We start from the raw sequence: 13,680 nt of genomic DNA, 5'->3' as shown, positions 1-13,680 counted from the left end.
TCAGGGATGGATTGTTTATTTCTCTTGCATGCTACTGAATTTTTGGCCCCTTGCAATCTTTAGAAAGTGTGAAGAAAATGGGAAAATTTAGTGTACTGCCACTCAGAAAACACATAAACAAGAAAATGAACGTTGATGAAAGAATGGGCAGACCTAGCAGGGAAGTCCTCTCTGGATTTCAAGTGACACAAGCTCTCCATGCATCCGGATGCTCATTACCTTCACTGACTGTGAAGCCCAAATGCAGATAATAGTTACCAACTTGATCATCAGAAAGTCTACCCAACTAACAGAGAAAAAAACACACACACTCACACACAGACCAAACTCCTAGCTCAATTCTTCGATATTTTTTTTTTCCACTACCAAGTGCTGGAAGAACTCAGAAAATCAGGTAACACAACTGTTCACTTACATTGTTTATAACCCTTAAAAGCTACTGACACTTAAGCCTTGAAAGGTTCAACATAAAAGGTTACTAATAATATTATCTACGTACCTTAGCAATTTTTCCACCAGTAAAATTTGCAAAACGTTTCAGAGAAAGTGTAAGAACATTAGAAGATCTATGTATAGTGAATCTCTTTGAAGCTGGAACCATCTTTTTACACCTTGAAAAAAACAGAAACAAAGGATTAAGAAGATTAATATGTATTTTTTTGGTTTTTTAGTCTTTCTCTTGTTATTTCTCTGAAACACTCTAAATTAAGTTTCCAAAAGAAGGATACTAGATGAGAAACACCACCCCTTTTAACCAAAAGTGAAAATATTAAAATTTAAAATACAGAGGGAAATTGCTTGATTTGCATGAGAGAAAAAAGGAATAGAGGACAATTCTGAGATGTCAAGTAACAAAGGTCACTGACAGTTTTAAAACTAGATTAATAACAAGTTTCTCTCAATTCAAAACAAACCGAAAAACTAACAGATTTTCAGGCCGGTATAATTCTATGAAAACAAAGCCCTATCTAGATACGAAAGAAAGAAAAGTAAAGATCAGAAATGTCCATGGAGTTTGAAACAAAAGGAGAAATCTCTATGGTCTTGGGTAGAAGGGAGCCTTCCTCCCCACAAAATGAATATTCATTAGTAATGATTACCTGTATTATCTGACTATAAAATGAAAATCTACTTAAAACATATGAAACAGGGCTTTCTTAAGATAGGCTCTCTTGACTTCATAGGGAAATGCACTAATGAATAATCAAAATCAGAGGTTTCCAGCAGGTACTACCCCAAATCCTGGGAAACAACCATAAGAGAGAAAGATCCTTAAACTACTCTGGGAGAAAGTGACTCCCCACTTCATCCTGACCCTTTTACAACAGGAGAGTCAACGAAAAGGCTGCTCCACACAGATACGTCTTCCCACGCTGCACCTTCCTCCGCAGCAGCACTGCCATGTGGTGTATGGATGATGTTACCTCTCCCCTCCCACCAAACCTTCCCAGTAACGAGGCACCATGTCTCCCAAGGACACAGAGGTGCACATCTCTAAAGAGTGTAAACATCTAGACACTGCATACCCTGGCCCTTGGAAACTAGAGACCAGTGCTTTCCCAGACGGTATCAGAAGCTAGAGGGAATCTAGAGGGGTTATTCAGACACACTAAACTCTTTCAGGCCAAGCCTCCCTGCCTCCCACTACAGTAACCGGCACTATCCATCATACTTGCTGCACTTGTATGAGTTTTCTCCATCAAGCTGTTCTGGCTTCACAAACTGCTCCAATGCCTTGTTAACACTCTGAGCAGCCTGGGAAGAGAACAGCATCAACACCACATTACCACTCAAACCACTCACCGCCACTTGTTAGAAAAAAAGAAAAAAGAAGACTCAAAGGTATAAAAGCAAATGTGAATTTTTACGTAAAAAGAAAATTTTCTTTTATGATGATGTTCACTTTTATACATGTACACACCGAATGATTTCCCCTCCCATTGAAAAATGAGCAGATTAAAGACAACAAAAACATGTAGAGGTTGCTCACTGCAGCATTATTTAAAAATAGCATAGGGCCGGCCCGGTGGCGCAAGCGGTTAAGTGCGCGCGCTCCGCTGCGGCGGCCCGGGGTTCGCTGGTTCGGATCCCGGGCGCGCACCGACGCACTGCTTGGTAAGCCATGCTGTGGCGGCGTCCCATATAAAGTGGAGGAAGATAGGCACCGATGTTAGCCCAGGGCCGTCTTCCTCAGCAAAAAAAAGAGGAGGATTGGCGGATGTTAGCTCAGGGCTGATCTCCTCACAAAAAAAAAAAAAAAAAAAAAAAAATAGCATAAAACTGGACACAAACCAAATATCTTCCAGCAAGGAATCAGGCACGTAAACCGTGGTATATCCACTCTCTGGACTACCACACACTGCCAAAGCACACACACAGAGGTCCCCAAGCAGAATTAAATGAAAATAGCAAGTGGCCAAACAGACATAAGGTGTAAACCCATTTTTATAAACGGCAAATAATGTGTTCTGGAACAGTTTATGTCAAAAGTGTTAATGAGATTTCGGAGGAATGGGATCTTTTATGTATCTGCAATGTTTCTCATCTTCATCATAAGCATGTATTACACTTGCAATCAGAAAAACAGAAGCTTCAGAGCTGGTCTTCTTCAGCAAAAAGAGGAGGATTAGCATGGATGTTAGCTCAGGGCTGATCTTCCTCACAAAAAAACAAAAACAAAACAGAAGCTTAAGAAGAAAAAAGAGGAGTTTAGAAAATGAGAGAAGCAAAACAGTTTCTAAAGAATAACCACTATCTAAATTTGGCGAATATAGGCACTAGAATCTGGTTTTATTCAGATGTATTAAGTAAAAAGTCAAAGAATGATAAAAAAGATTAAGTGATGCCTACTACAAAGCTTAACTAATCACCTCTAAATAAAGTCTTAGCATATGAATTTTTTTTTTTTTGGTGAGGAAGATTAGCCCTGAGCTAACATCTGTTGCCAATCCTCCTCTTTTTGCTGAGGAAGATTGGCCCTGGGCTAACATCTGTGCCCATCTTCCTCTACTTTATACGTGGGACGCCTGCCACAGCACGGCTTGATAAGTGGTGCGCAGGTCCGCGCCCAAGACCCAAACCTGCAAACCCCAGGCCGCCAAAGCGGAGCTTGCGAACTTAACCATTACGCCACTGGGCCAGCCCCCACATATGAAATTTTTTAATTCATATTCTCCAACAAGTTTAGTGTAAATTATAAATGAACTCTAAGTACACAAAGTTATGTAAAGTATGATTGATTTTTTAAAACTCTACTACCACAATTATCAAGTTTACCTTTATCTCCAATGTTATATCGAGATACGGATCAAAAGTATCTGAGACACCTTTGCAATTTAAACATTTGACTGAAATAAAAACAAAATGCAAAGCATAAGCAAAGTGTAATCACTGTGGCAATACCAACTACTGAAATGACAGAACACAAAAATCCTATTTCAAAATAATAAATTAAAACAAGGTACATTTTCCTCCTATCAGATTGGGCAAAAATTTTTCATACTACACAATGTGAGTCAAAGTGTCATGAATTTGGCCCACATACACTGTTGGTTGGAATGTAAACTGGTATAACCTCTTGGAAGGACAATATGGCAGCATCAAAATTTAAAACACACCCTTTGATGCAGAAATTCTAAGAATTTATCCTAGATATATACACTTTTACATGGACATAAAGGCATGTGTACAAGGATGCTCAAAGAAGCACTGATGGTAATAACTACACTGAAAAAATTAGAAACAGCCTGAATATCCATTGATAGGGGACTAAAATAAATAGACTACTACTGCAACTGTGAAAGACTGGTGCTGAAATGTATAATTTCAGCTATATGTGCTGAAACGTAAAAAGATTTCTAATGTTAACAGAAAAATGAAACGGATATATCTAACATGCTCCTAGTCTGTTTATGCATAGGAAACTACTAGAAGGATGTACTACAAACTGGGCTGGGGGTTGCCTTTGAGGAACAGTGATGGAGTCTGGGCTGGAAGGGAGACATAGTGTTCATTATTAACCCTTTCCTACTGTTTGCCTTTCTTAAACCACATGCATCACTTTATCAACTTTTAAACAAAAGTTTACCTCTAGATCTCAGGTATCCTCCAAATATCTGACAAACGAGTGTGGTCGCCTGGGTGTGTCTATCTAATCTGAAAAACAGTCGAACAGTTATACGAGAGAGGAGTTCTACAAAAATTACCGAAGGTATGACCAGATTTTAAGAGCATGTATGTCTATAAAGGAACGAGAATTCAAACAGGAGAGCCACAAAATAAAAAGACATCAGTCTGTGCGGCAGCCAGAGAATAGTCTTGCCTGACCAGAACACAGTGAGGGTAGGGGAGAGAGGAAGAGAGGTAGGATAGTATTAGCAAGGGACTTTGAAATTAAGGCAAGAATTTGGCCCTGAAGCAAGGACCAATAGGAAGACACCCTTAGCAGGACTGTGACAGTGAGTGTGAGGACTGGCTGGTGACGGCAGGGAATGCAGAGCGTTTTCCTCTGTTCTGTAGTTGATCGCCATCCAGACGAAAGCCTGGCCAAGGCAGCGCTGGCGGCAGTGGGAACGGAATGGGAGATTTACCAGGTGTGTTAGGCAATAGCAAGTGGGTTAGAACTTGTTATCTAATTGTTTCTCCAATCTTCCTCTCAAGTCTGCACTTAGATTTAAAGGAAGAAACTGCAGGAACTGGTAACTGACCAGGGTGAGAAAGACGCAGGGAATAAATACAGATTTCAGAGGCTGGAGGTCAACAGAGAAAATGTCAGGCACAACTAGAAAGGAGAAGTGGTTAGTTTTAGATCTGCAGAGAGATGCTGATACTCAGAAATTAAATAATGGCAAGACAAATATTCATTTCCTGACATCTATAATTAAATCCAAATTATTATATTAAGCACATCTTTTAAAATGTTAACTATTTTAAAATAATGCGAGTCACTTGAGGAAGAGGCAGTGCAAAGTCAAAAGGTGAAGCAAACACAGTGCTCTGTACATTCATCGTAAAAGGCGAAACTGAATTCTGGTGAGCTGGTGATGCAGAGGGAAGAAATGACCCAAGCTTTGTCATACTGTACTCACTTATTGCTGCCGTTCAAGCATGCTTTTTGCATAGCATCAACGGTGTATTGAAGAAATTCATGGGCATCTTCTTGGTTTCCAAAGCGGAAGTGCCTAGCTATACCTAGAAAGTTGAAGGAAAGACAAAGCTTTATCTTCACATATAATATGCCCAAGATGTACCCTCCAAAAGTTATATCTGATGACAGTATGTTGGTTAGAAAATGTTTGATAATTGTTTTACAAGGAAACAGCACTAACACAAGCTACCCTGAGAACGGCTAGGACCATAATCTTTAGACCATGAAAAGCCCAGGTGGGCTAGAGTTTCTGCGAGCCCAGAGACTTGACTATCTTCAGCAAGTTAATAAAATTATACTTGAATAAATTCAACTTTGGCTGTACTGTCTCAGAAATTTGTTGAAAATGTTATGGTAGTGCACATACCTTAAATTTGATACTAGATCTCCCTAAGAGAATCCATGCAAAACATAAATGTCTGAACCTATCTAAATTCTAGCCCAATAACCTACAGAACATGTTACATTCTCAGTTGCACAGTAACATTTCAGCCCTGTTTCTAATTGACTAAACAGTTGCAATACAAAATTAATAATAAAAACAAAAGTATAAATAATATCACAATAAAATATATAATGTTTTATGTATGAATATATATATATATATTAGATTGAATCATATGAAATTGCCAATATTCCACCAGTTCTGACCTACAAAAATGGCAATTTCATGATTCAACTATATGTGTGTGTTTGTGGATGTATGTATACACAAACACACAGCAATGTCATTTTCTTAAAGACTAGGTTTAAAAACATTAATCATGTCTGCCGTATATACAGAATTAAACAAACAAAATCACCCCTGGCTAAAATCCTGCCAGGATCCAACAATGTTTAAAAAGTTTTTGCAGTGTCTCTTCTGGCCTGTTAATAGTGCCAAAGGCCAATATAACACCTTTTAATCTTCAGCAGCTTTTTAGGCAAAAGGATTATAGATTGTCACTGTATAATTATCCACCCCCGTAATTACCCAGCTAGATACTAGATTAAGAGTTAGGGTTTTTTTATTTGCATGCATTTTTTATTTCAACTCAGTTAACTAAGATGATGTAAAAGTTTATTGCAAAAAACACACAAAGTGCACAAAAGAATTTCATGTAACCGATCAGGATCATTACAACAGAAAGAAAATTTTAAAGTCATTTAGAATTTAAATAGAAAAAGTGAAATTTATCCACAAATTTGCTAAGTTATGAGTATAAATTTCTCTTTAAGAGTATAATTAACTTTATTTTGATAATTCCCATCACTATGTATAGTGTAATATTCATTCACTGAATTAAAACTAACTCAGAACTATTTAAAGAAACCTGTGGGACAATATTACAGGTAGTATTACTCAGCATGGAAATCCAAATATCTGGGAAAAAATTCATTGTAAAACTTATCAATGCTTTTATTAACAAACTGAATTAAAAAAATTTTTTAATTTGCTTATATTAAACTGAATACAGTCTCCTTTATTATATTGTCATCTTTTGCCTTAAGGTTTCAAAGTGTGTTTATATAGCAAATGTTTTACTAAAAATTGGTTAATAATTAAAGACATATCCATGTATGATAAAATGTTTGTTTTCTGTAACATAAGGGACTCATTTTTACCAGTTAGGCTATAAAGACCAATTAGCTAATAAATACTAATATAAACTACTGTAGATGATACTTACGCCGCATCTCATTAATGACAAACATTGGTTTAATAACATCCCCAGGATTACTGAGTGCCTGGGTAATATGTGCCTGCATTGTACACATCATACAAAATCCTTCAGCATGACCTGAAAGATAACAGATGATAATCCCCAAATTAGCAAAATATGACTCTATATACACATCAAGGGATATTATAAATAAAAGTTTTTTAAATGACTGAAAGTTATACAAATTTGAAACAGTAAATCTCAACAAACCCCAAACAGAAGAAACATGAAGAAAACTACACAAAGGACCACTCAGTCAGATTGCTTGAAACACTGATAAAAACATTATGTTTATAGGAACAAGGTAAAATTGACAACAGACTTCTTGTCAGAAACAACACAAGACAGAAGACAGTGGAGTGACATCTTTCAAGTATTAAAAATGTTAACATAGAATTCTATACCCCATGAAAACATCTTTCAAAACTAAGATGAGATTTCCAATTCTGGGAAGACAAAGTAGAAGTACTTTTCCCTATTCCTCCAGCTAAATACAACAAAAAACCTTGGACACTGTATATGAAACAAACACAAGAAGGGGCTGTGAAAGAGAGAGAAAAAAAGACAAGCTAGCAACTTCAGAACCCAAGGAATGACAGGGTGGTGAGTTCCCTGGATTTTCTTTGTGCCTCATATATTCCAGACTTGGAGCCGAAGAAGCCAGCAACCCAGAAACATTAAAAAATGGAGAGAACAAAGCCCCAAGGAAAGCCTGCTTTCTCTAGCCAGAGGACCAGGAAAGGGGCAGCCTAGCAAGACAGAAGATTTTAGACGATACTCACCCTACTCCAGCCAAACTCCACAGAAAAACTGTGGCCCCACCCCTACCCAGGCCGGCAAAGGCCAAGTGAGGACCCAAGACTTCCACTTGTCAGGCTGTAATGAGGCATCCCAACCCACCCACTGGGGTAGTGTTAGAGAAAATGGATTAGGAGCTGGAACTTGCATCCACACTGGGTGATAACAAACCACACCCCCATCCATGGTGTCAGTGAAGATCAAGTGAGGAGCCTGGACTTCCACTTCCACCCAGGATTAAAGAGACATCCCTCCAACTCCCCACTGGGTTAATGTTAGAATCAGGCCTTTCACCATCACCTAGTGGTAAAAAGCCACTCCCACTGCATATCAGTGGGAAATCACGTGAGGAGGAGGAAGCCCCACGCCCACCCAGCAGGAACGAGGAGCCCCAACCTTGGGTGTTAATAGAGACTGAGTAGGGAACCTGGACTTCTACCTCCACATAATATTGCTTCCTTTGCCAGAGTGGTATCAAAGAAAGTCAGCTAAAACAGTCATGAGAGATAAGATCCAGTGTCTTACAGCACAAAAACGTCCAGGTTTCAACTGAATATCACTTATCATATCAAGAACCAAGAATTTCTGAAACTGAGTGAAAAAAGACAATGAACAGATGTCAACACTGAGATGACAGAAATGTTAGAATTGTCTAACAGAGGTTTTAAAGCAGCCATGATAAAAATGCCTCAACAGGCAGTTACAAACACACTAGAAACAAATGAAAAATATAGAAATATTCAACAAAGAAAAAGAAGATATAAAGAACCAAAGGGAAATTTTGGAAATGAAAAATACAATAATTGAAATAAAAAGCAAAGTGGATGAGCTAAACAGAAGAATAGAGATGAAAGAGGAAACAATCAGTAAACAAGAAGACAGAACAACAGAAATTACCTACTCTGAACAACAGAGAGAAAACAGACTGGGGGAAAAAACTGAACAGAGCGTCAGGGACCTGTGGGATTCTAACAAAAGATCTAACACACATGTCATCAGAGTCCCAGAAGGCGGGGGGAGAGGGCTGGCTGAAAAAGTATTACAAGAAAGGAAGGCTGAAACTTTCCCAAATTTGGCAAAAGATAAAATTCTATAGATTCAAGAAGCTGAGCATAACCCAAACAGGAAAAAAACAAAGAAAACTTCTGAAAAGTAAAGACATAGAAAAAAATCTTAAAAGCAGCGAAGGAAAAACACCATCTTAACTATAGAAGAAAAACAATTTGAATGACAGTGGATTTCACATCAAAAACCATGGAGGGCAGAGGAAGTGGCCCAATAATTTTCAAGTGCTGAAAGAAAAGGACTGTCAACCCAGAATCCTATACCCAGTGAAAACGTTCTTCAGGAATGAAGACAAAATCAAGACATTCTCAGATGAAGCAAAACTAAGAGAATTTGTCGCCAGTAGCCTTACCCTAAAAGAATGACTAAAGAAGTTCTCTAAACAAAAAGGAAATGATTTTTTATTTTATTATTATTTTTTTTGGTGAGGAAGAGTAACCCTGAGCTAACATCTGTTGCCAATCATCCTGTTTCTGCTGAGGAAGATTGTCCCTGGGCTAACATCTGTGCCCATCTTCCTCTACTTTATACGTGGGACGCCTGCCACCGCATGGCCTGACAAGTGGTGTGTAGGTCTGCACCCAGGACCTGAACCTGTGAAACCCCAGGCCACCAAAGTAGAGCACGCGAATTTAACCATTACACCACTGGGCCAGCTCCAGGAAATGATTTTTTAAAGAAGGAACTCTGGAACATCAAAGAGGAAGAAAAAAACATGGTAATGAAAAATAAAGGCAAATACAATACACTTTCCTTCTCTTGAGTTTTCTAAATTATGTGAGACTTGAAACAAAAATTTTAACATTGTCTTATGTGGTTCTAAACGTATGTAGAGGAACTATTTAATTACATGATAACTAGGGGAGAGCAAAGGGAGGTAGGAGGTAAAGTTTCTACACTTCCCTTGAATTGGTAAAATGACAACACCAGTAAACTGTGATAAGTTATGTATATATAATGCAAACTTAGAGTAACCCCTAAAAATACTATATAAAGAGATACACTCAAAAACATTATAAACAAATCAAAATAGAATTCTAAAAAATATTCAAGTACCCCACAGGAAGGGAGGGATAAGAAAATAGAAATGAAAAACAGAGAATAGAAAACAAAATATATAATGGCAGACTAAAGCCCTAATATATCAATAATCATCTTAAGTGTAAATGTTCTAAATACACCAATTAAAAGACTCAGATTAACAAAGTAGATTTAAAAATATGACAACTATATGCTGTCTACAAAAAACTCACTTCAAATGTAATGATACAGGCAGGCAGAAAGAAAAACGATAGAAAAAGATATGTCATGCAAACATTAACCCAGAGAAAGCAAAAATGGCTATATTAATAGCAGATAAAGTAGACTTCAGAGAAAAGAAAGCTACCAGAGAAAGGGACATTATATAAAGAGTGAATACATCAAAAAGACATAGCAATCCTAAATGTGTCTGTACCAACAACGAAGCTCCAAAATACATGAATCAAACTCTGAAAACAGACACAGAGAAATCCACAATTAGACCTGGAAACCTCAACATCCTTCTGTCAACAACTGATTGAACAATTAGACAGAAAATCAGCAAGGATATAGAAGAACTCAACCATACCATCAGCCAAGGGATCTAATCAACATTTATAGAACACTCCACCCAACAGCAGAATACACATTCAAGTGCTCACAGAACATATACCCAGATATAGACCATATCCTGGGCCACAAAACAAACCCCCCAAATTTAAGAGAATTGAAATCATATAGAGTGTGTTTTCCAAACACAATACAATTGTATGAATTTGATACAGGAAAGCAGTTGACAGAAATCAATACTCATTCATGATAAAAAGTGGGAATCAGAAAAACAGAAATAAATTTCCTTGACTTGATAAAGAACATATACCAAAAAACCTACCACTAATATCAAACCGAATGCCTTTCCACTAAGATCAGAAACAAGACAAGGATGTCTGTTCTCATCACTCTTCAACATAGTGCTGGAAGTTCTAGCCAGTGAAATAAGGCAAGAAAAGGAAATAAAAGGCATATAGATCAGTAAGGAATAAGTAAAACTGACCCTATTTGCATATGACATGACTGTCTACGCAGAAAAATCCAAGGACTCTACAAAAAAAAAAAAGCCTAGAACTAATAAGTGAGTTCGTCAAGGTAACAGGACTTAAAATCAACATACAAAGTCAAACGTACCTTTATATACCAGCAATAAACACGTGGACACCAAAATTAAAAATAATGTGACTTACGGCCCTCAAAAAATAAAAGAATTAGGTATAAATCTAACAAAACAAGACAAAACATGCCAAAAACTATACAAAGCTGATTAAAGAAAGCAAAGAAGATCTAAATAAATGGAGAGACATACTACATCCAGAGATTGGAAATGTTAACACAGTAAAGATGTCAATTCCCCCAAATTGAGATACATGTTATAAAAGTCCTTTCAAGATTTTTGAAAAAACTTTCACAAAAAATCCAACAAGACTTTTTTTGTAGATATAGACAAGATTATTCCATAATTTATATGGAAAGACAGAGAAACTAGAATAGCTAAAATACTTTTGAAAAAGATTAAGTGGGTAAAATCACTCTGATATCAAGACTTATTACATAGATACAGGAATAAAGACTGCGTGGAGGGACAGACACATACCATAAGAGAACAATATAGGGAACCCAGAAATAGATCCACACAAATATGCCCAGTGATTTTTTACAAAGGTGCAAAAGCAATTCAATGGAAGAAAGATAGCCATTTCAACAAATGGTGCTGGAGCAAATGGACATCCACAGACAAAAAGAATAACCTCAACCTAAACCTCACACTACACAAAAATTAACTTAAAATGTATCATAGACCTAAATGTAAAATGTAAAACTATAAAACTTTTAGGAAAAAAACACTGGAGAAAATCTCCAGGATCAAGGGCTAGGCCAAGAGATCTTAACTTGACACTAAAAGCACAATTCATAAAAGGAAAAATTGAACTTCACCAAAATTAAAAACTTTTGTTCTATGAAAGACCCTGTTAAGGAGATGAAAAGACAAGCTTCAGACTAGGAGAAAATATTTGGAAACCACATATCTGACAAAGGCCTAGTATCTAGACTATATCAAGAACTCTCAAAACTCAACAGTATAAAAACAAAGAATGCAACAGAAAGTGAGCAAAAGATACAAAGAGACAGCTCACCAAAGAGGATGTACAGATGACAAATAAGCACATGGAAAGATGTTCAAGACTTTTAGGTATTAGGAAAATGCAAATTAAAACCACAAGGAGGGGCTGGCCCGGTGGCGCAATGGTTAAGTGCGCGCACTCCGCTGCGGCGGCCCGGGGGTTCACAGGTTCGGATCTTGGGCGTGCACCTATGCACCGCTTGTTAACCCATGCTGTGGCCGTGTCCCATATAAAGTAGAGGAAGATGGGCACGGATGTTAGCCCAGGGCCAGTCTTCCTCAAGAAAAAAGGGGACGATTGGCATCAGATGTTAGCTCAGGGCTAGTCCTCCTCACACAGAAAAAAATAAATAATAAAAATAAATAAAATAAAACCACAATGAGATATCAGTATGGCTAAAATGAAAAATAGTGACAACACCAAATACCAGCAAAAATGCGAGAAACTGGAACTCTCATACATTGCTGGTGGGAATGTAAAATGGTCAACCACTCTGGAAAATTGTTTGGCAGTTTCTTATAAAACCAAACATGCATCTACCATGCAATTGCAGTCCTGGGCATTTATCCCAGAGAAATAAAACTTATGTTCACACATATATTGTACACTCTAATGTTTACAGCAGCTCTACTTGTAATATCCCCAAACTGGAAATAACCCAGAATTCCTTTAATGAATGAGTGGTTAAACAAACTGTGGTATATCCATACCATGGAACATGACTTAGCAATAAAAAGGAACAAATGTGTGTTGTGTGTTTTAATACACAACAACCACCTGAATAAATCTTGATAATCATGCTGAGTGAAAAAGCCAATCCCAAAAGATTACATACTGCATATTCAATACATATAACATTCCTGAAATGACAAAATTATAGAAATGGAAAATAGACTAGTGGTTGCCAGGGGTTAAGGAGGAGGTAGGGGCACAAGAGAAGTGGGCTTAGCTATAAAAGGAAAAATGATGGATCTTGTAGTGATGGAAATGTTCTGTATCCTGACTGTATCAATGTCAATATCCTGGTTGAGATATTGAATTATTGTGTTACCATGGGGGGAAATCAGGTAAGGTACATGGGATGTCTCCGTGTTATTTCTTACAACTGCATGTGAATCTACAATTACCTCAATATAAAAAGTTTTTTTAAAAGGCAAAATAAAGACATTTCAGACAAAAAATAAAAAACAAATAAATACATAACTAGAACAAAAACCAAAAAGTTTTTGTTCATCGCCAGCAATAAGGGAAGTCTTTCAGGCATAAGGAAAAATACCAAAGAGAAATCTGGATCTACACAAGGGAATTAAAAGCAGTGGAAATGGTAAACGAGTAGGTAAATATAAAAGATTTTTAAAGAGACCTTAAACTATATAAAGCAAAACTTTTAAAATTTATTTAAAGCAAAAATAACACAACAATGTATTATATGGTTATAACAGGTAAAAATAAAATGTACAACAGCAAGAATGCCAGGAGAGGGAAGATGAAAGTATACTGTCATAAAGTTGTTGTGCTACACAAGAAGTGGAACATTATTTGAAGGTAAACTGATAAGTTAAAGATGTATGCTGTAAACCCTAAAGCAACCACTAAGAGAACAAAGTTATAGAAAATACGCCAATAAAGGAGATTACATAATATCAAAATTACTCAATCCAAAAGAAGGCAGAAAAAGATGAAAAGGGAACAAAGAATAAATGGGACAACAGAAAACAAATGGCAAGATAGTAAATTTAAGTCCAATCATAATAATAATCTTATTAGATAA

The 13,680-nt window shown here is 37.0% G+C and overlaps 1 protein-coding gene across 5 annotated transcripts in view; it reads right to left on the bottom strand.

The window, feature by feature from the left end:
* USP42 (ubiquitin specific peptidase 42) overlaps window positions 1–13,680 on the bottom strand; it is a 43,161-nt gene that overhangs the window by 13,755 nt on the left and 15,726 nt on the right. For all 5 annotated transcript variants that reach the window (XM_058569314.1, XM_058569313.1, XM_058569312.1 and 2 more), the window contains 6 exons: window positions 6,817–6,927; window positions 5,088–5,190; window positions 4,088–4,155; window positions 3,277–3,347; window positions 1,673–1,755; window positions 500–611 (listed from right to left, as the gene is read on the bottom strand). In XM_058569314.1, coding sequence (XP_058425297.1) covers window positions 500–611; window positions 1,673–1,755; window positions 3,277–3,347; window positions 4,088–4,155; window positions 5,088–5,190; window positions 6,817–6,927 — 548 coding nt within the window. The remainder of the gene's footprint in view (window positions 1–499; window positions 612–1,672; window positions 1,756–3,276; window positions 3,348–4,087; window positions 4,156–5,087; window positions 5,191–6,816; window positions 6,928–13,680) is intronic.

The sequence above is a fragment of the Diceros bicornis genome, chromosome 26, assembly GCF_020826845.1.
Source record: "Diceros bicornis minor isolate mBicDic1 chromosome 26, mDicBic1.mat.cur, whole genome shotgun sequence".
Classification (NCBI taxonomy): Eukaryota; Metazoa; Chordata; class Mammalia; order Perissodactyla; family Rhinocerotidae; genus Diceros; species Diceros bicornis.
This window is presented reverse-complemented; position numbering and strand designations above follow the sequence as displayed.